This window comes from Capra hircus, chromosome 24 (assembly GCF_001704415.2).
Source record: "Capra hircus breed San Clemente chromosome 24, ASM170441v1, whole genome shotgun sequence".
Lineage (NCBI taxonomy): Eukaryota > Metazoa > Chordata > Mammalia > Artiodactyla > Bovidae > Capra > Capra hircus.
The window spans coordinates 62,278,906-62,306,315 of record NC_030831.1 but is presented as its reverse complement, the minus strand read 5'-3'; the positions used below and the strand labels follow the sequence as shown (position 1 = coordinate 62,306,315).

General features: G+C 41.9%; 1 protein-coding gene across 1 annotated transcript; it reads right to left on the bottom strand.

Moving 5' to 3' along the window:
* Positions 432-24,532, bottom strand: LOC102181826 (serpin B10). Its single transcript, XM_005697319.2, has 8 exons — positions 24,438-24,532; positions 20,307-20,483; positions 16,035-16,100; positions 15,452-15,589; positions 14,314-14,431; positions 6,815-6,957; positions 3,235-3,390; positions 432-1,256 (listed from the first exon to the last, which is right to left on the bottom strand). The coding sequence occupies exons 2-8, from the start codon at positions 20,472-20,474 to the stop codon at positions 852-854; spliced, it is 1,194 nt and encodes a 397-aa protein (XP_005697376.2). The 5' UTR covers positions 20,475-20,483; positions 24,438-24,532; the 3' UTR covers positions 432-851.

Below are 27,410 nucleotides of genomic sequence, written 5' to 3'. Positions count from 1 at the left end.
TGCAGACAGATTATCATCTGAGCCACCAGGGAAGCCCGAAGTATACGATTTTTTTTTTAATTCTATGATACCAAAACAAGGTTTGATACAGAAAACACATTTTCTTGTGCTAGTTCATACACTGTTCATATCAGATCCCTAGTAGATTATATCTTTCACTTAGTAAATTAAAATGGAAAAAGAAACTAGAATGATACACTCAGTCTCTAAAATTAGAATAACAGCTGACGCAACTACCAATAAGCCATTGTGTAGGAGCATTTTTAGTAGAAATTGGAAAAACACAGGCAATTTTTGTGGAGATAAAATTTTAATAAGAATATCTTCTTATACCTAACAATATTCATTTATATAAATTAGAAATTTACTCTTCTAGTTTGTAAGATTTTTAAAAGCAAAGATGTTAATGTGACAACTGTTACCCATAGTAATTCTTTCTAATAAAATTTTTATTTTAGAATACTTTTAAATTCACATATCAATATCAGTTATATCATTATATCACCTTTATAAAGATTTTTCTTCACTAAATGATGCATGTGAAATATAAGTGACAATGGAAATACAGTGACCAGGTAGGCCAAGCATTGTAAGGCATTTGATTGGATAACCAAGTTTATGAAATGTAAATAAAAATCACATTAAAATGATTACAAAATTAAATTTGCATTCTCTCTAGCTATATAGGCCTGATAGGATCACTAGAATATATTATTTCAAGATAATCTTTCTAATATTTATGCATAAGAAAGAGTCAGGCTACAAACTGGTTTTACTGTAATTGTGTTTTCCATCATACGTGTATTTTTCACACTGTAAGAGGCTCTTGTTTGATGAGAGAGATGCAGGGTTTAGGGGGAGCAGAATCTCCCATAAAATAAAATGCCGTTGGTTTTGTTGTGCCTGATGAAAAAGAGGAACGGGTGATCTGCATTGAATTCGATGGAGGGGAGTTTCATTCTTACACTCACCTCACTCCCAGTACCAGCTGCAGCCTCTGTACCTTGTTCATTTATTTCCAGGAAAGACTTATGGAAAACATTGGACAGAAATAGGTCTCTCTCTGAGGACATTCCTGAGAAATCAGCTTTGCTCTGGTTAAAGGCATCACTCATCCCCATACTGATCAGAGTTGACTTGAGGTCGTAAGTCTCTTCCAGCTTGAACTTGGGAAGGTTTACCTGCACATTGCACAGCTCCATCGCGTCTGCGCTGGTCCACTCACTCAGCCTCTCATAGGTGATGGCCTTTTCCAGCTGCAATTTGGAGCCAATGAGGAAAGAATCAGCAATTTCCAATTAAGAAATAAGAAATAAAGGTTGAGTGAAATCTCTAGATATTACATAGATGAATTATAATCACTCCCATTACCAAAGGTAACAAAACACACACATTTGGAAGTTTTTTGTTTATAAAGAGATCTTTCACACTGTTGATATATCATTTTGCAGATTAATAGTTCTCAGGCTTAATAAGTTAGACCTTGATTCAAAACAGAAGTACTTCTATGATATTTCCAAGACAGCAACTACATACACAAATATATTAGTATAAATATGCATTTAGATGTCATCAACACAAAAGCATATACTCTAGGACACATTGTATGCCAGGGAACCAAAAAAATTATTTTTATTAGTTGTATTAACTAGTTTAAAACTAGTTTATTAACTAATAAACTAGTTCATAACTAATTTATTAAATTAGTTTCATTAGCACAGTATACAATCCTTCGAAAAGAAAATCTGAGATAAAATAAACTGCCTATACTCTATAATCACACCAATATGAAACTAGTAACTATAAATTATGGGGAAAAAAGAATAGTAAAGAAAGGAAAATCATTCTATCTTAAGAATAATAACGTTTTAAATAGTGATTTTGAAGCTGCTTTTTCTCTTGATATTTAAAATTTTAAAACAATAAATATATACGTATATACACATATGCATTACATATATAGGATAAAAAGCAATGTTTGATTTTTTAAATAACATGTTTGTTTAAAGCACATGATTTTGCTACTTTGGAGTTTTCTAGATCCAAGTATTGCTATCAATGACACATATGTAAATGATGTGCATTAAAGTGACAATGTTTTCAGGTCAGGAACTTGCACTTTCTAAAAAATCAAAGGCCTATAATGACGTAACTCTAATGGTTTAGTATTCACACTTGGTCTTACCATCCTCTCCAGTTTCACGAATTTTATGACACTATCTAGAAATCTTTCTAAACAACAGGAGGGCAGTGGAAGCAGAAATATAAACAATCTGGCACACATGAAAACTCACTCACAGAGCAAAGAAAGACAGACCACTTATTGCACACGGATTGCTCAGAAATGTGGTCTGGCCAAAATCAGGCTTAAGAGATGTTTAACTGGAGAACAACTTAAGTAATAACCTGAAGATGCGTTGATACAGACTATATCTTCTGAAGAGCGTTTACTTGATAAAAAGCATTCTTTAAAAAATGTTTTAGACTCTGTTTAATGTTTTAAAATGTATATCTAAGGCTAGCTTAATGCATGTGATTTAAAAATTAGGTAGGTTCTACCAGAAGGAGAAAAAAGACCTATACTACCTGAAAGATTGTTATGATCAATCTACACAGCTTTGTTACTCACAATAAATATTTCTAGCTGTTGTTTGTGTGGCTACTCAATGCTAAAGGTCTCTGTAGACTACTTATCCTTCCTGAGAAATAGTAACATCAACCTTACAAAGTTTTGTAAACTTAGGTGATACGTGAAAATACAGTACCTAGGGCTGAAGGTATGTTGGTTGCCCTCCTGTGCAGAAATTCAAGAACTGGGAGATCATATCTTTATAAGATCATATCTTTTTTCCCGGGACAGATAAACAGTAGAACCATCTTCATGTCAGACTGCTGTCTTTTTTTTTAAGTTATTTTTCCATGCAAGTAAATGTTCCCAGGTGGTGCTAGTGGTAAAGAGCCTGCCTGCCAATGCAGGAGACATAAGAGACACAGGTTCAATCCCTGGATCTGGAAGTTTCCCTGGAGGAGAAAATGGCTACCCACTCCAGTATTCTTGTCTATAGAATTCCATGGACAGAGAAACTTGGTGGGTCCATGCGGTTGCACAGAGTCAAACATCACTAAAGTGATTTTGCATGCATTTGCAAAATAGACATAGACTCACAGAGAGAAAAGAAATGTTACCAAAGGGGAGAGGAAAGGAGGGAGGTATGAACAGACTGATCCCTTTACCTGATCCAGTCCATCAATGTCTTCTGGCAGTAGTATGAGCAGACTGAGGTCACGGCTCTCATAGAAGAGTTGAAGGCCTATGGCTTGTGGACTTTCTATGTAAAATACTTGAAGTTTTTCTTTCATGGACATCATTTGCACTGGTTTGCTTGTAGTCTGTAGAGTATATGCAGCAACATCACTGTGGAGGTATCTCACCAAATTCTTAATTCTTTAGCAACATTGGTTCCCAGCCATCTGGGACACTGACAAAGATGATGGTCCTCTGCTAAATGCTAAATAAAATCATTCAAACCTTGCTTTCTGGAAATATGTGTTCTACTGGATGACATCATCAATAAATGATGTGAGAGTTTCTTTCTCCACAGTATTAGCGCGTCCTCTATGAATCATGGCAAGCTGGATTCTACCAAACACTTAGACATTCTAACATGTATACTATCATGTAAGAATTGAATCGCCAGTCTATGTCTGACACAGGATGCAGCATGCTTGGGGCTGGTGCATGGGGATGACCCAGAGAGATGTTATGGGGAGGGAGGTGGGAGGGGGGTTCATGTTTGGGAACGCATGTAAGAATTAAAGATTTTAAAATAAAAATAAAATAAAAATTAAAAAAAATAAAAATAAATAAATAAAAGAGTATATAATCTTAAGCAAACTATGAAAATACCAATGATTCGGAAACAAAGTTGCATTTCAGATGCAAACATTTGAGACAGCCTTTTAATATCGTAAAACTGAAATCCACTAAGAGAAGGGAAACACAGGCAATAAGCTAGGAGCTAAGGATTGCAAAACATATGTTTGATAAAATACCAGTATCTGAAATTTGTGAAGAACTCTTAAAACTCAACAGTGATAAAGCAACAAACCCCACCTAAAAAATAGGCAAAAGATCTGAACTGATACTACACCAAAGGAAAACCTATAGCATGTGAAAGATGTTCAATCCTATGTGCTTAGGCAATTGCAAATTAAAACAGTGAAGATTGGCTGTGGAGTGTCACAGCTAATAGAATGGCCAAAAGTTCAAAACCCTGATGACACAAACTTCTAGCTAAGATGGAACCGCATTCTCTGCCAATGGGAATGCCAAGTGGAAGCCACACCAGATGGCAGTGCAGTGATTTCTTACAAAGCTAAACACGACCTTACCAAGTGACCCAACAACTGTGCTCCTGGGTAGTCACCAGAATGAGCTAGAAACATGTCCACGCAAAATCTTGCACATAAATGCTCATAGCAGTTTGAGTCATAAAGAACCAAAATGCCCTTCAGAAAGGCAAACGGACCAGCAACCCTTAAATCTATGCGATGGGGGTTGGTCAGCAATGGAGTGAAATGACCTGCCAAGCCAGAAAAAGTGGCTTTGAACACATGTTGGAGGGACTTTAAAGACATATTGCTGAGTAGAAGAAGGTGGTTGCACCTTCGAGAAGGTTTCATACTATGTAATTCCAAATTTATGGCATTCTGGAAAAGGCAAAGCTATACAGACAGTAAGGAGATCATCAGTTGCCAAAGACTTAGAGGGGTGAATATGCTGAGTACAGGGAATTTTTAGGACAATGAAATTATTCTGTATGATGCTATAATGGTAGACACATGACATTATGGAATGTTAGTAAAGCCAATGGTAAGCAAAAGCGAAACCCTGCAATTCAGACATTTCATACTTTTTATCCACCCACTCGATGTGGTGCTGAATGTCCGTCACAAAGCCCTACCTTTCTGCTAAGGTGGTGGCCTCGTGCCCAGGGCTGTTCACTCAGGATGCTCTGTGCTGAAATGATTGTCTCAAAGATAAGCATATGGGTGGGACCAATCAGAGTGTTCTTTGGGAGCATTCTGCTAGAGCTAGCAGCCAGGATTCTCTCTGTATTCACAGTAGCGTTGTGAAGCTAGAATAAAGGGCAGGCCTGTTCCCTGGTCATGTGGATAAACTCCATCCTTAATATAGAGAAGGAGAGCAGGAATGATGGCTCAAGGGTAGAGGCAGAGAGGACAGATTGTTTGAGACTCTAGAGGCCCCGCTCCCGGTTCCTCTTAGTTTCTTTGATGTTGTTTAGTCTCTTATTCGTGTCTGACTCTTTTGTGACACCATGAACAATAGCCCGCCATTGTCTTCTGTCCATGGGATTTCCCAGGCAAGAATACTGGAGGTGTTTACTTCTCCAGAGGATCTTCTTGACTGAGGGATCGAACCCACATCTCCCACATTGGCAGGTGGATTCTTTACTCCTGAGCCATCAGGGAAGCCCCCGAGCTAACACTAATATAATTCTCATGTCACTGGAGCTAGTTTGGAATGCTTTTCTATCACCTGCAGCTGAAAATTTCTAGTGGTTTTATTAAGCCGAGTAACTATCCAGCTTATTTCCAGTTAGCCTGTTGGATTATAAATTCAGCCCTTTCTACATCTTTTCCCCACAGATTATCTGAAAATTGCCTATTGCACACAACATATTGTTACAGCAATGTGTCATCAGCAGCAGTGTCTAAGTGAGATAAATCCACCCAGGACTAAAACATTTTCACAAACTTTGGCCAGTCAGTTCTTTACCTAAGAATTTGGAATGTGACCTATCAAACTCATCTCTAGAATGGAGATCAGACTGCAGATTGAGAGAAGAAGGATGGGAGAAACAGAGTTGAGAAGACAGAGAATGAATCCTGACAATATTTGAATCCTAGTTTCCATTCAAGTCTCAAGACCCAGCCACATTCCAGCCCTTGGGTGTGTGACCTTCCGCTCATCTCCCTTGTTGCTGAAGTAAGTGCCTACTACAAAAACAGATGCTCTGTGTGCCAGACCAGAGGGAAAACTTAAAGAAAGAGATGAGACTTTAAAATGCTTTTTATTTCTTTTTCTTCTGGAAAAGTAACAGTTTGGTGTAAGACAGTGCTAGTTTACTAGAACAAGAACAGAACTCGTAAGTGAAGAGCAGGGAATCATGGTTCTGCAGCCTGCTAACTGAGGCACAGCTCGAGGCACCTGGGGCTTCCCTGGTAGCTCAGCGGCAGAGCATCCGCCTGCCACTGCAGGAGACACAGGAGACCCAGGTTCAACCCCTGGGTCGGGAAGATCCCCTGGAGGAGGAAATGGCAACCCACTCCAGTGTTCTTGCCAGGACACTCCCATAGAAAGCGGAGCCTGGCGGGGTACAGTCTGTGGGGTCGCAAAAAGCAAGTAAACACACACACCCCAACACCGGACATTCAGTGGCTGGTCCCTCTATTGACCAGAGAACCTGCAATGCAACCAAAACAAGTAAACTTGAAATGAACCTGGTCGCTTCTCCCCACTGCATTTCTAACTGGGAAAGTAAGCGCAGTGACTCCCTTGCCTGCTCCACCGTCACCACGGCGGGGGGTGAGCGACAGCACATGTGCACGGTCTGTGTACAGAGGTTAGAATGGTGAAAGGGTGATGTCCAGGTGGGATGAAACGGGGGCTTTTAGGTCAGTCATCCCTGCCCGAGTTTACAGGAACATATATTCAGATAGAATGAATTCAAAATTGAATTCCATTTACAATGTCTTATAAAATACATACTGGTTATTAACAGGCTCCTACCTTGTTTATTTTGAATGACTTTTCTGTGGTATTTTGGACTAGGAATTGATGTTCCCAGACTCCTTTAAAGTAAAGGGCATTCACCAGAACCATTCTGGTTGTAGGGCCAACAGCGTCATCAGGTAGGAGATTCAGGATTTTTCCTACAAAAGCAGAGGGACAGATTCCAAATGATATAGTTACGTCCTGGTGAAATGCCATGCTTCTAAAACTGATGATAATGAAATACTGTTTAACAGTAACATCTTATACCCATAAAAATTCAAACCAGGAAGTCAGTATTGATAGAATACTATTAATATTAACAGATCTCTTTAGACTTCTTCTAAAAAATAATTTTTATGTAGACCATTTTTAAAGTCCTTACTGAATTTGCTACAATACTGTTTCTGTTTTATGTTTTCATTTTTGGGCCGCAAGTCATGCGATATCTTAGCCCCCCAACCAGGGATCAAACCCATACCCCATGTTTTGGAAGGCAAAATCCCAACCCCGCTGGACCACAAGAGGTGTCCCCTGTTTAAATTATTTAATCTGTTGTTCCAATAGTGTCCTTTTTTCCTAGATTAGAAATCAATCCAAGGGCTCAAGTTGCATTTAGCTGCCATTTCCTCTTTAGTCCTCTTTAAGCTGAGGCAGTTTCACATTCCATTCTTTGTCTTCCATGACCTTGATACTTTTGAAAAAAATTTTTTTTAGAATGCTTGCCTCTCAGCTCAGATGTTTCTGATGCTTCCTCAAGATAATATTTAGGCTATGTATTTGAGGGAGAATATTGAAGAAAGTGGGGAAAACCACTAGATCATTCAGGTATGACCTAAATCAAATCCCTTATGATCATACAGTGGAAGTGAGAAATAGATTTAAGGGACTAGATCTGATAGACGAGTGCCTGATGAACTCTGGATGGACCTACATGACATTGTACAGGAGACAGAGATCAAGACCATCCTCAAGCAAAAGAAATGCAAAATGGCAAAATGGCTGTCTGAGGAGGCCTTACAAATAGCTGTGAAGAGAAGAGACATGAAAAGCAAAGGAGAAAAGGAAAAACAAATGCATCTGAATGCAGAGTTCCAAAGTATAGCAAGGAGAGATAAGAAAGCCTTCCTCAGTGTTCAGTGCAAAGAAATAGAGGGAAACAATAGAATGGGAAAGAACAGAGATCTCTTCAAGAAAATTAGAGATACCAAGGGAATATTTCATGCAAAAATGGGCTCAATAAAGGACAGAAATGGTATGGACCTAACATAAGTAGAAGATATTAGGAAGAGGTGGCAAGAATACACAGAAGAACTGTACAAAAAAGATCTTCACAACCCAGATAATCACGATGGTGTGATCACTCACATAGAGCCAGATATTCTGGAATGTGAAGTCAAGTGGGCCTTAGGAAGCATCACTAGAAATGAAGCTAGTGGAGGTGATGGAATTCCAGTTGAGCTATTTCGAATCCTAAAAGATGATGCTGTGAAAATGCTGCACTCACTATGTCAGCAAATTTGGAAAACTCAGCAGTGGCCACAGGACTGAAAAAGGTCAGTTTTCATTCCAATCACAAAGAAAGGCAATGCCAAAGAATGCTCAGACTACCGCACAATTGCACTCATCTCACATGCTAGCAAAGTAATGCTCAAAATTCTCCAAGCCAGGCTTCAGCAATCCGTGAACCATGAACTTCCAGATGTTCAAGCTGGTTTTAGAAAAGGTAGAGGAACCAGAGATCAAATTGCCAACATCCGCTGGATCATGGAAAAAGCAAGAGAGTTCCAGAAAAACATATATTTCTGCTTTATTGACTGTGCCAAAGCCTTTGACTGTGTGGATCACAATAACCTGGAAAATTCTGAAAGAGGTGGGAATACCAAACCACCTGACCTGCCTCTTGAGAAATCTGTATGCAGGTCAGGAAGCAACAGTTAGAACTGGACATGGAACAACAGACTGGTTCCAAATAGGAAAAAGAGTACGTCAAGGCTATATATTGTCACCCTGCTTATTTAACTTCTATGCAGTGGCACCCCACTCCAGTACTCTTGCCTGGAAAATTCCATGGATGGAGGAGCCTGGGAGGCTGCAGCCCATGGGGTCGCTAAGAGTCAGACAAGACTGAGCTATTTCACTTTCACTCTTCACTTTCATGCATTGGAGAAGGAAATGGCAACCCACTCCAGTGTTCCTGCCTGGAGAATTTCAGGGATGGGGGAGCCTGGTGGGCTGCTGTCTATGGGGTCGCACAGAGTCAGACACGACTGAAGCGACTTAGCAGCAGTAGCAGCAGCTTATTTAACCTCTGTGCAGAGTACATCATGAGAAACACTGGGCTGGAAGAAGCGCAAGCTGGAATCAAGATTGCTGGGAGAAATATCAATAACCTCAGATATGCAGATGACACCACCCTTATAGTAGAAAGTGAAGAGAACTAAAAAGCCTCTTGATAAAAGTGAAAGAGGAGAGTGAAAAAGCTGGCTGAAAGCTCAACATTCAGAAAATGAAGATCATGGCATCTGGTCCCATCACTTCACGGCAAATACATAGGAAAACAGTGGAAACAATAGCTGACCTTATTTTGGGGGTGCTCCAAAATCACGGCAGATGGTGACTGCAGCCATGAAATTAAAAGAGGCTTACTCCTTAGAAGGAAAATTATGACCAACCTAGACAGCATATTAAAAAGCAGAGACATTACTTTGTCAACAAAGGTCTGTCTAGTCAAGACTATGGTTTTTCCTGTGGTCATGTATGGATGTGAGAGTTGGCCTATAATGAAAGCTGAGTGTTGAAGAATTGATGCTTTTGAACTATGGTGTTGGAGAAGACTCTTGAGAGTCCCTTGGACTGCAAGGAGATCCAACCAGTCCATCCTAAAGGAGATCAGTCCTAGGTGTTCATTGGAAGGACTGAGGTTGAAGCTGAAACTCTAATATTTATTTTGGCCACCTGATGGAAGAGCTGACTCATTTGAAAAGACCCTGATGCTGGGAAAGACTGAGGGCAGGAGGAGAAGGGAACAACAGAGGATGAGATGGTTGGATGGCATCACCAACTCAATGGACATGAGTTTGGGTAAACTCCAGGAGTTGGTGATGGACAGGGAGGCCTGGTGTGCTGCAGTTCATGGGGTTGCAAAGAGTCGGACACAACTGAGTGACTGAACTGAACTGATTGCTGTTGTGGGCTGAATTTTGTCCTCCCCAAAAGATACATTAGTTCCTAACCCCCAGTCCTTGTGAATGTGATCTCATTTCAAAATAGGGTCTTTGAAGGCGCAATCAAGTTAAAATGAAGTCATACTGGCTTAGGTTGGGCCTGTAATTCAATGACAGGTGTCCTTATAAAAGGAGAGAAATTCAAACACAGACACACAGAGTGTGAAAACGCAAAGACAAAGGAGCAGAAGAGAGGAAAGCCGTCTGTCAACAGAGGCCGAGACCGGAGAGTAGCTTCTACAGGCCAAGTGTTGCCAGCAACCGTCAGCAGCTAGGAGAGAGGCATGGAATGGCTTGTTTCCTAAAACTTTCCAAAGAAGTGGAAGCCTGGCGTGCCACAGTTCACGGGGTTGCGAAGAGTGAAACACAGCTTAGCGACTGCATAACAAAGGCTGCTAACACCTCGATTTCAGGGGTGCAGCCTCCAGAGCTGTGCGGTCACACTGCTTAGCACTAAGTGGTGTCTGACTCTTTGCGACCCCCTGGACTGTAGCCCGCCAGGCTCCTGTGTCCACGGGATTTCCCAGGCAAGAATACTGGAGTGGGCTGTCATTTCCTTCAAGGGATCTTCCCAGCCCAGGGGTGGCACCTGCGTCTCCTGCATCTCCTTCATTGGCAGGCGCGTTCTTCGCCACTGAGCCACTAGGGAAGCACCAGCACTATCCGAGAATATTTTCCATTGGGTTAGACCACACAGTCTGTGGTCCTCTGCTATGGCAGCCCTCAGATTTATGGCACACTTCTCTCATCATAGGAAGTCTGGACAGCTCTGTGATCTGGTGGAATGGATTCTGTCATGCTCCTTGAGTGCATCAGCCTATATGGGGAAGATGGCAAGACCCTTATGCAAACCAATCTCATGAGCATCAGACAGCTACTCCCTACTCAGCTCTGAGAGGATGTGCTTGGGTGAAGGACAGTGTATGAGCTACTCCGTGCCTTCCTGTCTGTAAGGCCCTCTTCCGTCTTCTAGGGACCCAAGCAGGCAGAGGGCAGGCATTTGAGAGCTGAGATTTAGTGCAGCTCCGACACTGTAATTGCTTCTACTTCCACTGGAAAGAACCCTCTCATCAATGCAGGTAGACATAAGAGACATGGGTTTGATCTCTGTGTCGGGAAGATTCCCCTGGAGAAGGGCATGGCAACCCACTCCAGCATTCTTGCCTGGAGAATCCCATGGAGCGAGGAACCTGGCGGGCTACAGTCCACAGGGTCGCAGAGGCGGACACAACTGAGTGACTTAGCACAGCTCCTATGCTGAGTCTGTGGTGTCCGTTTCAATGTGCTTTTGCCTGTACAATCACATTTGGTTCTCACATGAACTGGAACAATGCAAGTAGTTTCGTTCTGCAAATACAGGCTAATTTATAATTCTCAAACCAGACTCACATTTGGATGAATCCAAATCAGGCATAAGTTAGGAAAAACAGTCACTCCTGCCTCAGCATGGCTTCTGAGTCACTGCTGCTGCTGCTGCTGCTGCTGCTGCTGCTGCTGCTGCTGCTGCTGCTAAGTCGTTTCAGTCATGTCTGACTCTGTGCGACCCCATAGATGGTAGCCCACCAGGCTCTGCTGTCCTTGGGATTCTCCAGGCAAAAACACTGGAGTGGGTTGCCATTTCCTTCTCCAATACATGAAAGTGAAAAGTGAAAGTGAAGTTGCTCAGTTGTCTCCGACTCTTAGTGACCCCAAGGACTGCAGCCTACCAGGTTCCTCTGTCCATGGGATTTTCCATGGAAGAGTACTGGAGTGGGGTGCCATTGCCTTCTCCTCTGAGTCACTAGTTCAGTGAAATAAGGACTGAGAATTTACGGCTGCCAGCTTCCTCAATTCACTTCAATAAACATTAATGTTCTGAATAGCTACCATGAGCAAGGCTATTATTTGTTAGTGATTTATAGCAGAAACTCAAATAAGGTAGTGTTATTGCACTGTATGGATGTGAGAGTTGGACTGTGAAGAAAGCTGAACGCCGAAGAATTGATGCCAAAGACTCTTGAGAGTCCCTTGGACTGCAAGGAGATCCAACCAGTCCATTCTAAAGGAGATCAGTCCTGGTGTTCTTTGGAAGGAATGGTGCTAAAGCTGAAACTCCAGTACTTTGGCCACCTCATGTGAAGAGTTAACTCATTGGAAAAGACTCTGATCCTGTGAGGGATTGAGGGCAGGAGGAGAAGGGGAGGACAGAGGATGAGATGGCTGGATGGCATCACCAACTCGATGGACGTGAGTTTGGGTGAACTCTGGGAGTTGGTGATGGACAGGCGGCCTGGCGTGCTGCAATTCATGGGGTCGCAAAGAGTAGGACATGACTGAGCGACTGAACTGAACTGAACTGATTGCACTTAGGTCTTTGAATATAGTGGGAGAGGCAGGGACTTCAATGAACAACTGAACAATTGTTAGTTTTAGGAACAACGTGGTGTCAAGGTAAATGTTCCCAAAGAGGCTTTGAGAGCAAGGAGGAAAGCTGTTTGTCTGAGGGAGGCCCTGAGTTGTTATCCAGTGGCCGTGAAGGGGCTGGGAGTGGCAGGAGAGGGGCAGTTTCTGATTGAGGGGACACAGGAGTAAATGTGTGGGGTTGAGAAGTAGCACAGGAATCTTCTGGGATTCTGTGCCACTTGAAATTCCTGAGCATTAATTTTGAGTCAGAGAATGGTAAGAGTTGGAACGGAGAGACAGGCAAGACCCCGTGGTCATGCTGAGCTTCTATATCAGCTTAGGGAGTTGGGATTCATCTTTTACTACAAGTCCAGGTAACTGACTATCTCGGTTTGTCCAGAACTGAGAGACTTTCAGAAAATAAAGCCAGGAAATTCCCAGGCAAGCTAAGACAAAATGGTCACCAGAGCGCAATGTATGCCATGTCCCCAAGTCTGGGATCTAAGTGGAACTGATGTGTGAAAGTCTCAGGGCAGCCACTTAAAAGCAAAGAAGCTTTATCTTCCCCATTTCCTGCTGACTGTGAAACTGACAAGTGTTAAGAGTCATCCCCTGTGTGCACAATCTCAGTCGTGTGCCACTCTGCGACCTCATGGATTGTAGCCTGCCAGGCTCCCCTGTCCATGGAATTCTCCAGGCAAGAATACTGGAGTGTTTTGCCATTTCCTTCTCCAGGAGATCTCCCCAGCCCAAGGACTGAACCCGAATCTCCTGCATTGGCATATGGGTTCTTTACTACTGAGCCACCAGGGCAGCCCAAGAATCATCTTCAGTTCAGTTCAGTTCAGTCGCTCAGTCGTGTCCGACCCTTTGCAACCCCATGAATCGCAGCACGCCAGACCTCCCTGTCCATCACCAACTCCCAGAGTTCACTCAGACTCATGCCCATCGAGTCAGTGATGCCATCCAGCCATCTCATCCTCGGTCGTCCCCTTCTCCTCCTGCCCCCAATCCCTCCCAGCATCAGAGTCTTTTCCAATGCGTCAACTCTTCGCAGGAGGTGGCCCAAGTACTGGAGCTTCAGCTTTAGCATCATTCCTTCCAAAGAAATCCCAGGGCTGATCTCCTTCAGAATGGACTGGTTGGATCTCCTTGCAGTCCAAGGGACTCTCAAGAGTCTTCTCCAGCACCACAGTTCAAAAGCATCAGTTCTTCGGTGCTCAGCCTTCTTCACCGTCTTAAGCAAATATAAAAGCCACATCTTGACAATGCAGCTCTAACACACAAGGTTGTATCTCTGGAAGGCCTCTGGGAACGGAATGCTTATCTGTCCTGCGAAGATTAGGTCAGAGATAAACTTCTGTCTTTTTTGGACATGAATCTGAGCAAACTCTGGGAGATGGTGAAGGACAGGAAAGGCTGGTGTGCTGCAGTCCACGGGGTCAAAAAGAGCCAGACACGACGTAGCAACTGAACAACAACAGCAACAACAAGCTTCTATTCTATTACTGGGATAGTTACTGTATTTTAAATCTGTTCTAATATATGACCTTATTCTGAAACTTACTCAAGGTTATACAGTATATTTAATACCACACTTTAATTATTCAGTAGCAGCCACTTTTCTTTAGAAACCGCATGTGCATCAGTATTCCAAACCTTTTTGCATTTCTCTAGAGTCCTCTTTGGAACTACTAGAGTCTGATCATTTTCTTGTTTACTTGGTATTAATAAAACGGTTGTCTTATCTGTTTCAGATAAGACTTAGAATAAAAACAAATGTTCTGAATAATTAGAATATGCCCACAGTTCTATTTAAGAAATGCAAATACTTAACATAACACAATTCAAAATGATAAAGTGATACTTTTCAAAAATACACTGGTGACCACCTTGGAGAAAGCTTACCCTCAGTCTGTTTTTCAACCCAAGAGTTGATCTCCTTTCTGATGTGGTCAGAAGCTCCCATAAAGTTCACAGACTGTGGCTCTGCACCAAAATATGTTTTCACATCTTCTAAATATTTCTGGAAGATATAGGCAAAATCTCCTTTTGTAGATTTTTTTTTTTTTTTACAAAAACTGAGACATCAAGTCTATTTAGATTATCAGGAAAAAAAAAAAGTCCAGCTAGATGGATAATTGCAAACTCGCACCCCATTTTTTTCTTCAGTCTTTCCATACTCTGGCTATGGTTAAAAACTAAGCTCCCCTGTGCAAACTTAGCTGGATGCAGACTAGCCATGCAGAACTGCAGTTGTGGAAGGAAGGCCTGCCCCCTCACAGCTCTGGAGCCCCCACATCCGTATACATATACGTGCCATGTGACAGGTGGGATCTTATTCCCAGGAGTCTTCACCACTGCACAGCTCGACTTTTTCTATTGCTATCCTTCTATCCTATTCAGTCTCTTTACTTCTTACCCACAGGGCACCTGGGTCTTCTGGCTCTTTTCTGAAACGTGCCAAAGAGTGGGACAGACAAACAGGAAGAACTAAATGTTTGGCCAGATGTAGGGTTGGCTCCTCTGAGGGTCTGCACTGTGGGGTCTCAGCCACCAGAGAAGAGAAGATGACTTAACTGCATGTAAAGAATGTTTCTAAAGTCATGATGTGAAGCGATTTATCTGATCCTAAAGTCAGCTTTGCTCTTGAGGACAGAGTCTCCAGCCACCCTCTGATGGTCATGTCACCCTCTGCTCCTTCAGACTCACCGTATGGAACTACCCTAGACCTTTTGTTCTATTTCCCATGAAACAAATGTTGGCCCAGGGGTTACGTAAGCCACATTTCTATGTGTGTCAGTGGGTTGTACCCCTTTGTTATGGGCATAAAATTCTGATCACTCGATGTGGTTTGGGATACAGTGTTGGTTTCCTTTACAACCTGACACATTGGTCAGTTTAAATGATCATCAGAAATACTAACCACAGACACCCTATACATTAAGATTGTCCCCGGGGTCCCTGTAGAAAAGTACCAAGTGTTTGATTGGTTTCACATGGCTCTTTCTTTCCCATCCACTTAAAATAAGAGGTTTGCACTTACCTTGTGAAATGGATAAGTTCTCTCCCCGTAGATCCTGTTGGCTGTTTTAAGTATACAAGCATGGCTGGAACTGTTGATTTCTGAAATAAGTGTCTGGAAATAAGAGTGTATTTCTTCAGGCTTGCCCACATTGAATTCCTTTCAAAGAAAATAAATTGGTCAAATAAAAATGTTGAAAAAGAAACACATGTATATGAGGAATTTAGAATAAAAGAAATGATTTCATGTTCATGAACTGATCATGAAATCAATTGTAGGGTAGGTAAATTTTTTTCCTTTGATATTTTTAGTGCAGGATATAAAAGTTGTTGAGGCATAATTTTCTTCACACTTAGTTTGCAAAAATAAGAACAAGGTTGAAAGTGAAATAGTTTTGAAGGGAAAGAAAGGGGAGAGATAAGGGGAAAGAATATAACTCTTTCAAAAAACGTAGACATTGTTTGCTCTAAAATTTTCCTATAGTTTTAATATCTTTTTCTAAGAAAAATTACCTATTAAATTTGTTTGATCTAGCCACTAAAAAAAAAATGCTAAAAGTACCTTCTCCTTAATTATCAAATGGATATTGAAATACAAGACATACCATTTTCCTTTTCTTTTCACCATCAGGACAAAATTCGCTGTCCTGGTCTCTGCTAACTTGAAGAACCTATAATTTCAATAAAAAGGCAATACATGAGCACATTTTGCAGAGATGTGATCATTCGAAATACACATCGGTAACTACAAGCCAGTCATTCCCCTAGCTGCAGAACGTATGATTAATGGATCAAGGGGGCTCTGATTTTATTTAATTGGTGTAATACCTGGACTAACAGAGTAAGTCAAGAGCTGCTTTTAAATAAATTTTTAAGTTGAATTCAAGTTGTTAGTATCTTTACTTTAATACTTTGCATTGGACATTGAAAATAACATTGGGAATACCCTTAGATGTAAAATTCTCATGTTTTCCATGGTTCATTTTTATCTATCATTGTTTTCAGAATAAAGCTAAGTATTCAATTGAGTGCATCATTTAGCCAATTTAAGCAAAACCCAATATTGCCCTAATTATCTGGAAAATTCAGGAGTTTTAGTCGTTTTCTCTACTAAAGTGCTTCACTTCTCACTGCCAACCATTATCTGATGATAGAGTCAGAGTCTTTGTGTTCACCCAGCATTTATGTGAAAATTCACAGGAAGGATGTGGACTCTGTGTTTCCCTGAAATTGTCTGAGAAGAGAAAAAGACCCTTTAATTATATCCCCCACATGCATCCTGGATGCAGCTCACAGAAAGGAATAACACTACTGAATGGCTTTCACTTTCACTTTGCTGTATAAGGCTACGCACACACATAGAAACACTGTGATTTGAGAATGCTTACATCAAATTAACTGCTGATACAGTAATCAGTTCAGTTTAGTCACTCAGTCATGTCTGACTCTTTGTGACCCATGGACTGCAGCATGCCAGGCTTCTCTGTCCACCAGCAACTCCCAGAGCTTGCTCACACTCATGTCCATCGAATAGGTGATGCCATCCAACCAGCTCATCTTCTGTCCTTCTGCTCTCCTCCCATCTTCAATCTTTCCCAGCATCAGGGTAATTTCAGATGAGTCAGTTCTTCGCATCAGGTGGCCAAAATATTGGAGCTTCAACATCAGCATCAGTCCTTCCAATGAATATTCAGGACTGATTTCCTTTAGGATGGACTGACTGGATCTCCTTGAAGTCCAAGGGACTCTCAAGAGTCTCCTCCAACATCACAGTTCAAAAGCACAATTCTTTGGTGCTCAGCTTTTTTTATAGTCCAGTTCTCACATCCATACATGACTACTGGAAAAACCATAGTGAAGTTGTTCAGTCGTGTCCGACTCTCTGCAACCCCATGGACTGTAGCCTACCAGGCTCCTCCATCCATGGGATTTTCCAGGCAAGAGTGCTGGTGTGGGTTGCCATTTCCTTCTCCAGGGGATCTTTCCAACCTTGGGACTGAACCCAGGTCTCCTGCATTGCAGGCAGACGCTTTACCATCTAAGCCACCAGGGAAGCCCAAATAAAAAAATAAATAACCATAGCTTTGACTAAATGGACCTTTGTTGGCAAAGTAATGTCTCTGCTTTTTAATATGCTGTCTAGGCTGATCATGGGCATCCCTGATGGCTCAGTGGGTAAAGAGTCGGCCTGCAGTGCAGGAGAACCATTCTCTATCCCTCACTTGGGAAGATCCCCTGGAGAAGGAAATGGCAACCCACTCCAGTATTTTTGCTTGGAGAAGTCCATGGACAGAGGAGCCTAGTGGGCTATAGTCCATGGTGTCCCAAAGAATCGGACATGACTGAGTGATTAACGTGACTAGGTTGATCATAGTTTTTATTCCAAGGAGCAAATGTCTTTTAATTTCATGGCTGTAGTCACCATCTGCAGTGATTTTGGAGCCAAAAAAATACTCAGTATACAGCCTTGACATACTCCTTTCCCGATTTGGAACCAGTCTATTGTTCCATGTCCAGTTCTAACTGTTGCTTCTTGACCTGCATGTAGATTTCTCAGGAGGCAGGTCAGGTGGATGATATTCCCATCTCTTAAAATTTTCCACAGTTTGTTCTGACCCACACGGTCAAAGGCTTGGTGTAGTCAATAAAGCAGAAATAGACGTTTTTCTGGAACTCTCTTGCTTTTTCCATGATCCAGCAGATGTTGGCAATTTGATCTCTGGTTCCTCTGGCTTTTCTAAATTCGACTTGAACATCTGGAAGTTCGCATGCTGCTGAAGCCTGGCTTGGAGAATTTGGGGCATGATTTGCCAGCGTGTGAGATGAGTGCAATTGCGTGGCAGTTTGTGCATTCTTTGGCATCGTGTTTCTTTGCGATTGGAATGAAAACTGACATTTTCCAGTCCTGTAGCCACTGCTGAGTTTTCCAAATTTGTTGCTTTAGTGAGTGCAGCACTTTCACACCATCATCATTTAGGGTTCGAAACAGCTCAGCTGGAATTCCGTCACTTCCACTACTTTGTTCGTAGTGATGCTTCCTAAAGCCCGCTTCACTTCTCACTCCAGGGTGTCTGGCTCTAGGTGAGTGATCACACCATCGTGATTACCTGGGTCATGAAGATCTTTTTTGTATAGTTCTTCTTTGTATTGTTGCCACCTCTTCTTAATATCTTCTGCTTCCGTTAGGTCCAGACCATTTCTGTCCTTTATTGAGCCCATCTTTGCATGAAATGTTCCCTTGGTATCTCTAATTTTCTTAAAGCGATCTCTAGTCTTTCCCATTCTATTGTTTTCCTCTATTTCTTTGCATTAATTGCTGAGGAAGGCTTTTTTATCTCTCCTTGCCATTCTTTCAAACTCTGCATTCAAATGGGTATATCTTTACTTTACTCCTCTGCCTTTAGCTTCTCTTCTTTTCTCAAAGAAGAGAATTTGTATTTGTAAGGCCTCCTCAGACAACCATTTTGTCTTTTTGCATTTCTTTTTCTTGGGGATGGTCTTGATCCCTGCCTCCTGTACACTGTCACGAACTTCTGTCCATAGTTCATCAGGCACTCTGTCTATCAGATCTAGTCTCAAATCTATGTCTCACTTCCACTGTATAATCGTAAAGGATTTGATTTATGTCATACCTGAATGGTCTAGCGGTTTTCCCTACTTTCTTCAATTTAAGTCTCAATTTGGCAATAAGAAGTTCATGATTTGAGCCACAGTCAGCTCCCAGTCTTGTTTTTGCTGACTGTATAGAGCTTCTCCATCTTTGGCTGCAAAGAATATAATCAATCTGATTTTGGTATTGACCATCTGGTGATGTCCATGTGTAGAGTCCTCTCTTGTGTTGTTGGAAACTCTGTTAGCCTTCGCCCTGCTTCATTCCGCATTCCAAGGCCAAATTTGCCTGTTACTCCAGGTATCTCTTGACTTCTTACTTTTGCATTCCCATCTCCTATAATGAAAAGGACATCTTTTGGGGTGTTTGTTCTAGAAGGTCTTGAAGGTCTTAATAGAACCACTCAACTTCAGCTTCTTCAGCATTAGTGGTTGGGGCATAGATGTGGATTACTGCGATATTGAATGGTTTGCCTTGGAAACAAACAGTAATACTGTTCTACTATTTTAATATTCTTCATGTATTTGTTAGATTCACCCAGACAAGCAGGGATCGAACAAAGTAACAACCAAACAAAGCATGAGATACAGATTTCACCTGATTTTTCCATTTGCGTCTTTTTAAATCAATTTATTATTCTGTTTATTTAGTTTTGACTGTGCTGGGTCTTTGCTGCTTTGCGTGGGCATGCGGGCTTTCTTTATTGGAAGTGCCTGAAGGCCACTCTCGGAGTGGGGCTTCCCTTGTTTTGGAGCCTAGGCTCTAGGTGCACAGGCTACAGCAGTTGCCCTGCAGCCTGTGGGATCTTCCCCGAGCAGGGATCAAACCATGTCCCCTACACTGGCGAGCAGATTTTAACCACGGAGCCACCAAAGAAGTCCTCTATTTGTGTCTTTAAGAAAATCCTTCCAAGATTAGAAAGATGATGACTAACTCTATTAAAGTATGAGCCATGACTTTCTTGAAATATTTTAATAATCAAAATTTTTAAAAATTTTTAACATTGAACCAAACGTGATAACCTCGTGTCTCCATGTGATTTTGCCAGAGAACACAGGTTCTTAAATAGCTTTCCTAGAAACAGTTGCTTGTTGATTCACTTTCTCAGCCTTATTTTTTAAGGTCTGGAAATGTGTGTGTCTTTTATTTTGGAAGACATGATTATAAAATGTGGGCTATTTGGGTTCCAGGAGAGGAATGAAGGTGAAAGCCAAATAAAAGCATTTCATTTTAAGCCAATAGAGAATAGCTGACCTTTCTTACTCACCTGGGCCATTTGGGCTGCAGTGGTCCCTTTTGTGCCCAAATACACCATGGCCAAGGAGGCTGAGATCCCCCAGGGAGAAAAGAAGATATTTTTACCCTCAGCAGATTCAGCTAGCTTTTTACTAAACTCCAGAGCAAATTGGTTGATAGATTTTGCTAGAGAGTCCATTGGGAAGATCTAAGAAAAACAAAGCAGAGTTAAAGAACATATTAATAATCGTTTCCATTTATTTTACTTTTGTAAATGGATTTTTTGGCTTACACAATTATCTTTTCTATCATCCTTCATTGAAATGACAAAAGAATGTATTATCCAACCTAATTATATACATAATAACCTATGTAACAATCTATATGGGGCTTCCCTGGTGGCTCAGTGGTAAACAATTGGCCTGCCAATGCAAGAGACGTGGGTTCAGTCCCTGGGTCAGGAAGATCCCCTGGAGAAGGAAACGGCAACCTACTCCAGCATTCTTGCCTGGGAAATCCCATGGACGGGGAGTCTGGTAGGCTACAGTCCATGGGTCGCAAAGAGTCAGACATGATTTAGCAACTAAACAACAACAACAATCTATATATCTGTATTTATGCCCTCCTAAGAGCTGAACGAACATAATTCCAGTATTATTATAAATCTTAGAAAACTGAAGTCCAGAGAGTTTAAGAGGACTCCCTCAAATTCTAGAGCTGAAGCACCTGAGAGGACAACTGGATTCTGGTCAGTTGGGTCTCCCTGTTGAAATTCCAGAGTTTAAACTGCAGTAGAATCAGCCAAGTGCTTCTTTTCAATACGCCACATACCTGCTGGCTTTACCAGTAAATGAGGAATAATTATACACATTTCTGACTTTGTAGTTTTTCTCACTTATCTTTCATCCCTATTTTTATACTTTTTAACCTTGTTTATCCATTTGCACCTTGATAGATGGTATCCTGGTTTACAGAGACCCTTTATCCTCCTTCATAATAAGATGAAACCCAACTCTGCTCCAGACCTTTTCCTCTGGATGCTTTTTCTGAACTTTGGGGTTCATAGGGGCGTGTCTGCCACCAAAGTCCCATAAGCAGCTTTTGCCACTTGCCTGGTGCTTATCACACTGCTAGTTCTGTTTTCATATGTTCGTATCGTATCTTTTCATCTCTAGAATAAGTTCCCTGAGAGCAAAATTTTCTTACTCTGCTTTGTGCATCTGCTAGCACCCAGCTCAGGACTTTGTACAAAATGGAAACTTCCAAATATTTATTTATTTTTTATTTAGAGTGTTTATATTTAAGGTTCTAGTCATCATTTTTTAAAACCTATTTAAACCTGGAACTTTCACAAGCTAGTGGAAATGCTTATAGAGAAGTAGAGAAGTCAAGAGCCTCTTGTCTTTATTCTCACTCACTTGAGACCCCCTGAAACCAATCATAATGGACAAAGGAACTCAAGCTTTCTCATTTTTTAAAATATTGTTTTCAGCTTCTAAATTTCACCTCTAATCACCCTGATATTCTCATTTAATTTTAATAAAACTGGATTGCTATCAAAGAAATAGTGAGTTCAATCTATTGTCATTTTATGGCCAAATAATTTCTCAAACTGATTAAATAATTTAAAGTAAACCAAATTCCTAGGTCTAGAGAGTCCTATTCGGGCAAGTATTGTATAGAACTTGGTCTTGCACTGATATCATCCGGCCCTCTGAGAAACCGAGAACAGCTTTAGAGGAGTCAGGAGATCTCTCTAGCTAAATGGTTGAATCAAGGGAGAGACATGTGCAGACAAAGTTTTGACTTCTTCATGACTTGAATTAACAGTGATACTGTTGAAACACCTCCTAGTCCTAGGCTTACCCTTAACCAAACAACTTCTCAGCCCTTAAATCATCTCTAGTCATAGCTTCTACCTATTGCAGAAGCTGATGATAATTCTAGGCTAACACTATTTTATTAAATGAAAAAAGGAACAACTCTTGTTTCGTAATAACTCTACACCCTCATAAAATGTTTGAAATTTACATATAAGCACTTTCTCCTGGCAGATCCAGTGCCATCTTGGAAATAAGCTCCCTGTTTTCTTTACAGCTATATCCCTTTAAATGATGTTTTATTTACTATCTATATATTAAGCTTTATCTTTTATTTTTTAATTTTCTTATTTGGCTGCACCGGGTCTTATTTGCAGCATGTGGAGTCTTTGGTTGCAGAATGTAGGGTCTAGTTCCCTGAACAGTCATCAAACTCGGGTCCTCTGCTTTGGTAGCGTAGATTGTTAACCACTAGACCACTGGGGAAGTCCCCTAAGCTTTCTCTTTTAAGAACTCATGAAAAAAAAAAAAGAACTCATGAATTTTTCATATGGAAAATGCTCGGCTCCATGGCCAAAGCATAATCACCATGAAGGGAAGAGGGGAGAAATTATTATTTTGAGGCTGAGGACTTTTACCTTTCTACCTATGATTTATGAATATTCTAGAGTTTAGATACTGGTAGCAAATTCCTGAAAATGATCATTCTCTCTGACAAAAGAGTTAATTTCTTGTGGAAAGTTAATAGACAGTTATCTTCAGCTTCATTAACTCTCTCATTAATATCATCATTAGCATATCAGATGCAGCCTAGAACATACAAGAGGAACAATTCTTGCCTTTAAAAAAAAACGTACCGAAGTGCTAAGCCAGCATTAAAAGTGATTCCTGAAAGATGCAGAATTTGGGGATGAAATTCTCATGAAATAATTTATCCATTCAAGGGATGGAGAGTGATCTTTTCAGAGGAGACTATAAATAAAGACTAAAGTCTAGATCAAAAACCATGTGTGCCCTTTTCAGAACGAACTGCTCTTCTGCTGTTTCCAGGAGAAATATAGATACATCAGTATGCCTGCTCAGTCGCTCAGTCATGACTGGCTCTTTGTGACCCCATGGATTGTAGTCTACCAGGTTCCTCTGTCCATGGAATTTTCCAGACAAGAATACTGGAGTGGCTTGTCATTTCCTAACCCATATATCAGTATCCATACATTTATGTAAAATATGTAATATCTCAGTCTGTAAAGGGGCTTAACCAAAGAAATATGAAAATAAGGAAAGAATAGTATTGTTCATCAAAATGTCTCATTATAGATACACGTATTCCCAGCAGATCTGTGTTGGAAAGACTCTTCTAACCCTAATCAAATGGTCCCATTCCATCTGCTAGGAAACTAAGGCCCAGAGAGGTAAATTGTGCTAGCATGCACAGCCACCTAACAGCGGGGCTCTCGTTGCAATCCCAGTCTCTGGACTCCAAGCACAAATCCTTTGCCGCTATATTTTATTGCCTTTAAGGTTTTATGGTGAAAGGGAGGGATTGGGTGACAAAAGAGGTCGAACAAGAGGAGGGAGGAAGGAGGGGTGATGGTGAGCGGGAGGAGGCAGCAAGAAGGACTCTGCTCTGCTTTCCTCTTAGAGGACAGTCAAGGCCTCCTGCCCTCCCCAGGGTGATGGTAACACTGCCTACTTGGTGGAGTCGTGCATGTCAGATAGTGACCTCTCCACACCCCCAGCACTTCCGAGTTTCCCCGAAGCCATTTCTGAAGGGATTAGTCGTCTGGGAGGGTTTCTGATGAGCATGTAGTGTAAGGTTAGGGTCTTGATTATTCCATGAAAGAGAAGAAAGCTAACGGCCCCTGGAATGACGGCCAAGACTTGAAATTGGGTAGGGGTAGGGGGTAGAGAGTCAAATCATTAGTTCCCTACACAAATGAGTGAGATCAAGTTCATGTTGCCAAGCCTACTCTTTCAAAGGGATAGAAGGGTTTTGGTTCAGTCATTCTGAGAACATCCTATTTCTTTCAGCCTCTGCTGACAGATACAAAGGTAGCAAATCCAGAAATGTGACTGGAAAAAATACCATTCGTAATTTCACAGTTCACAGTAAAACCACCTCTCTCACAGCTTCGGAAATGAAAGTGCTCTCCTGCTTAGCCTCTCCCAGCACAGTCTTTGAACCAGTTTAGGGATAAATCTCTGACTTGCACAGAATTCTTGGGGGATGGCCTCAACTATTATTTCTGTTCTGTGGAGGTCTTGATAATTTGTTATTCATCTAGGCAGTTCAATGAAGAAAGAAAACATAAACGTTTTAAACAAAGAAATATTTACAATACCTTGTTTTCTTCCACTGGAGCAGAATTGGCAGTGGGTCCCTTTAGTAAGAGATTGTGGCTGAGTTAAGTAACTCTTAACTGTAGGAGTAATTTTTAGCAGTTTTAGCACCACCCTTTTCTTAGCCCCACCCTCTGATTCACTTTTACAAGCCCATACACTCTTCCTTTCAAGTTTATCTTGGCCAGAAGCTCAAAAGAAAAGAAAGATAGACAAGGTTTTGCCAAAATTGCTTAATTGCCCACATCTTCCACGTCTGTCTGTACACAGAGCCTGGAATTCTGACAAATTGTGACTCACACATTCCTGGCTTCATGTTTTCCCTAGTCTGCCAGCTGGCAGCGATTAGTGGCTTCCCCTAGATTTTTTTTTCCCATAAAAACAGAAAGTTTTAAGTTAGTAGAATAATTATGAGCAATGAAATAGAGATTATTATAAATAGCATGTTTGCTGTTAAATTGCTCACAAGGTATTGAGTGAAATATCCAAGAAATGTTTCTGTTCTTCTCACTTGGGCTCTGGTGTTGACACCCAAGCATAACTCTGTTTCGTGTCCACTGTCCCCACTCCAGGGACATGGGGTCTGGATGGATGTTTTAGATGAAGCTACTGGATCTGGTAAAGAATCTGCCTGCCAGCGCAGGGGACGTGGGCTTGATCCCTGGGTCAGGAAGATCTCAAGGCTTCCCAGGAGGCACTAGTGGTAAAGAACACACCTCCCAGTGTGGGAGACCTAAGAGATGTTGGTTCAATCCCTGGGTCTGATCCCCTGGAGGAGGCCATGGCAACCCACTCCAGTATTCTTGTCTGGAGAATTCCATGGACAGATGAGCCTGGTGGACTACAATCAATAGGGCCGCCAAGAGTTGGACACAACTGAAACGGTTTAGCAAGCACACACACACACACATACACACACACACACACACACACACACACACACACACATATCATATGGAGGCTCCAGATAGAGGGATTGTCCATCTTGACTGCCCGTGGTTCACCAGAGAGTGGCTCAGGCTTCATCACTGCACAGATATAGCTATTTGCATTACATTCAATGCATCTATATAGATTTGGGGGGATCAAACAAGAAATTGTTTCATCTCTAAAACCTCTTCTCTAAAACCACAGACTAGGTTCTATTTATGTTTCCCCACGAACCTTCGCCAGGTTCCTTTCTCACTTACCTCTTGTTTAAAATCTTCGGGGACGTTCCTGGCAGGCCGTTGTTTAAGACTCTGCACTTCCGCTGCAAGGGAAGCGAAGGTCCCAGAGGCTGCACTGCAGCCGGAACTAGGTGAGTACGGAACTGGAATCTGTGTACGTTGGTGTACTCGCTATGGGCCTTCCAGGTGGCGCCAGTGGGCAAGAATCATCTGCCAGAGCAGGAGACCCGGGAGAGGCCGGTTTGATCCCTGGGTTGGGAAGACTGGCTGAAGGGGGCAGGACAGCCCACTCCAGTATTCTTGCCTGGAGAGTCCCACAGAAAGAGGAGCCTGGTGGGCTCTAGTTCACAGGGTTGCAAAGAGTTGGACACAACTGAAGTGACAGAGTACAGCACACACTTGCTAGCTACACTGATAAAATTTTGGTTTTGCATTGTTTTGATGGCTGTTTGGAGCGGGCTGGGAAAGAGGTAATGCTATCCTAAGCCAACAATATAACATTATCAGCAGGATTTTGCCGTATGTTTATTTATTGTTGTTAGTTATGGCCTGCCCTGTGTATGCTTAGCAACATGTACCAATGTCCCTAATAACAATGAAGGGATAGGGGCTCTATGAATGGAGAACAGGCATAGAAGGAGAGTTTTGCTCTAGCTTTTGTTTTGTTTTTACAATATTTGATGTTAAGATTGCAGGAATTTGTTAAGTATTCAAAATCTATTAGAACATTAAAAAGAACTCTAGGTCCATCAGGATTATTCAAATGGAAACCAGAAGAAGAGAGGAGATAGAGAGGAGCCGAGACAGTTGTGTGGGTGAGGGCTGTCATTCAACCACTGGTTGGGTAACAGGACACCACTGACTAGGTGCCTGGTGAACATGCATTTTTCACAGTTCTGGGTGCTGCAGGTCTGAGATGAGGGTGCCGTGTGCCTGGGTGCTTGGCGAGGGCTTGCTTCCTGGCTCACAGGTGGTTGCCTCCTGGTCTTTACTTGGCTGAGAGCTCTTGTCTTTCTCGCCTTTCTCTATAAGTCGCCAGGCCTTCACAGATGGCACTAGTGGTAGAGAAGCCGCCTGCCAGTGCAAGAGACACGGGAGACACAGGAGACGTGGGTCCAATCCCTGGATCAGGAAGATCCCGTAGCAGAGGAAACGGCTCACCCACTGCACTGTTCTTACCTGGAGACTCCCATGGACAGAGGAGCCTAGAGGGCTACAGTCCATAGGGTTGCAAAGAGTCGGACACAACTGAAGCAGCTTAGCATGCGTAGGTGTTACAGAGTCCAAGCTCTCTCTGCTCACCTTATGATAAGCTAATAAATCCGAGACGAGGTGTTAAGTCAAAGAAGGGACCTTATTCGAGAGCCGGCTTACCAAGAAGACTTCAGGCTAGCACCTCAAAATAACCATCTTGTCCAAGCCTAGATGCCAGATTCTTTTATGGATCAAAGATGGGGAGGTGGTGAGGCAACAAAGTAAAATGTCACCTTGCAAATGTCACTGAGGACGGCAAGCCTCAGGCAGGAGGATGTGGTTTCACTTTCTTACAGTGATTTCACAGGTGGTGTGAAATGGAATATCTCCTGTCATATCAACAAACAAAGATGCTGCATCTGTCTGCAATTCCCGCCTCCCCAGTGAATTTCTGGGCCACGCCAGTAAGCAGCAGGTGAGGGGAGCCTCACCATATGCCGCACAAAGAATTTAAGAATGTCACAGTCTTTCACAGGTGGGCAGAGTCAGCTTATCTCCCTGAGGCAGACCACTATGTATGCCTATAATAACAAAGCTGGCAAGATAAGGATT

Coding starts and splice junctions, on each gene's coding strand:
- LOC102181826 (XM_005697319.2), bottom strand. CDS start 20,474: ATGGACTCTCTAGCAAAATCTATCAACCAATTTGCTCTGGAGTTTAGT. Junction 6,958..14,313: donor GGTTGAAAAACAGACTGAGG/GTAAGCTTTCTC, acceptor CTGCTTTTGTAG/GAAAAATCCTGAATCTCCTA. Junction 3,391..6,814: donor AGTCATTCAAAATAAACAAG/GTAGGAGCCTGT, acceptor TATACTCTACAG/ACTACAAGCAAACCAGTGCA.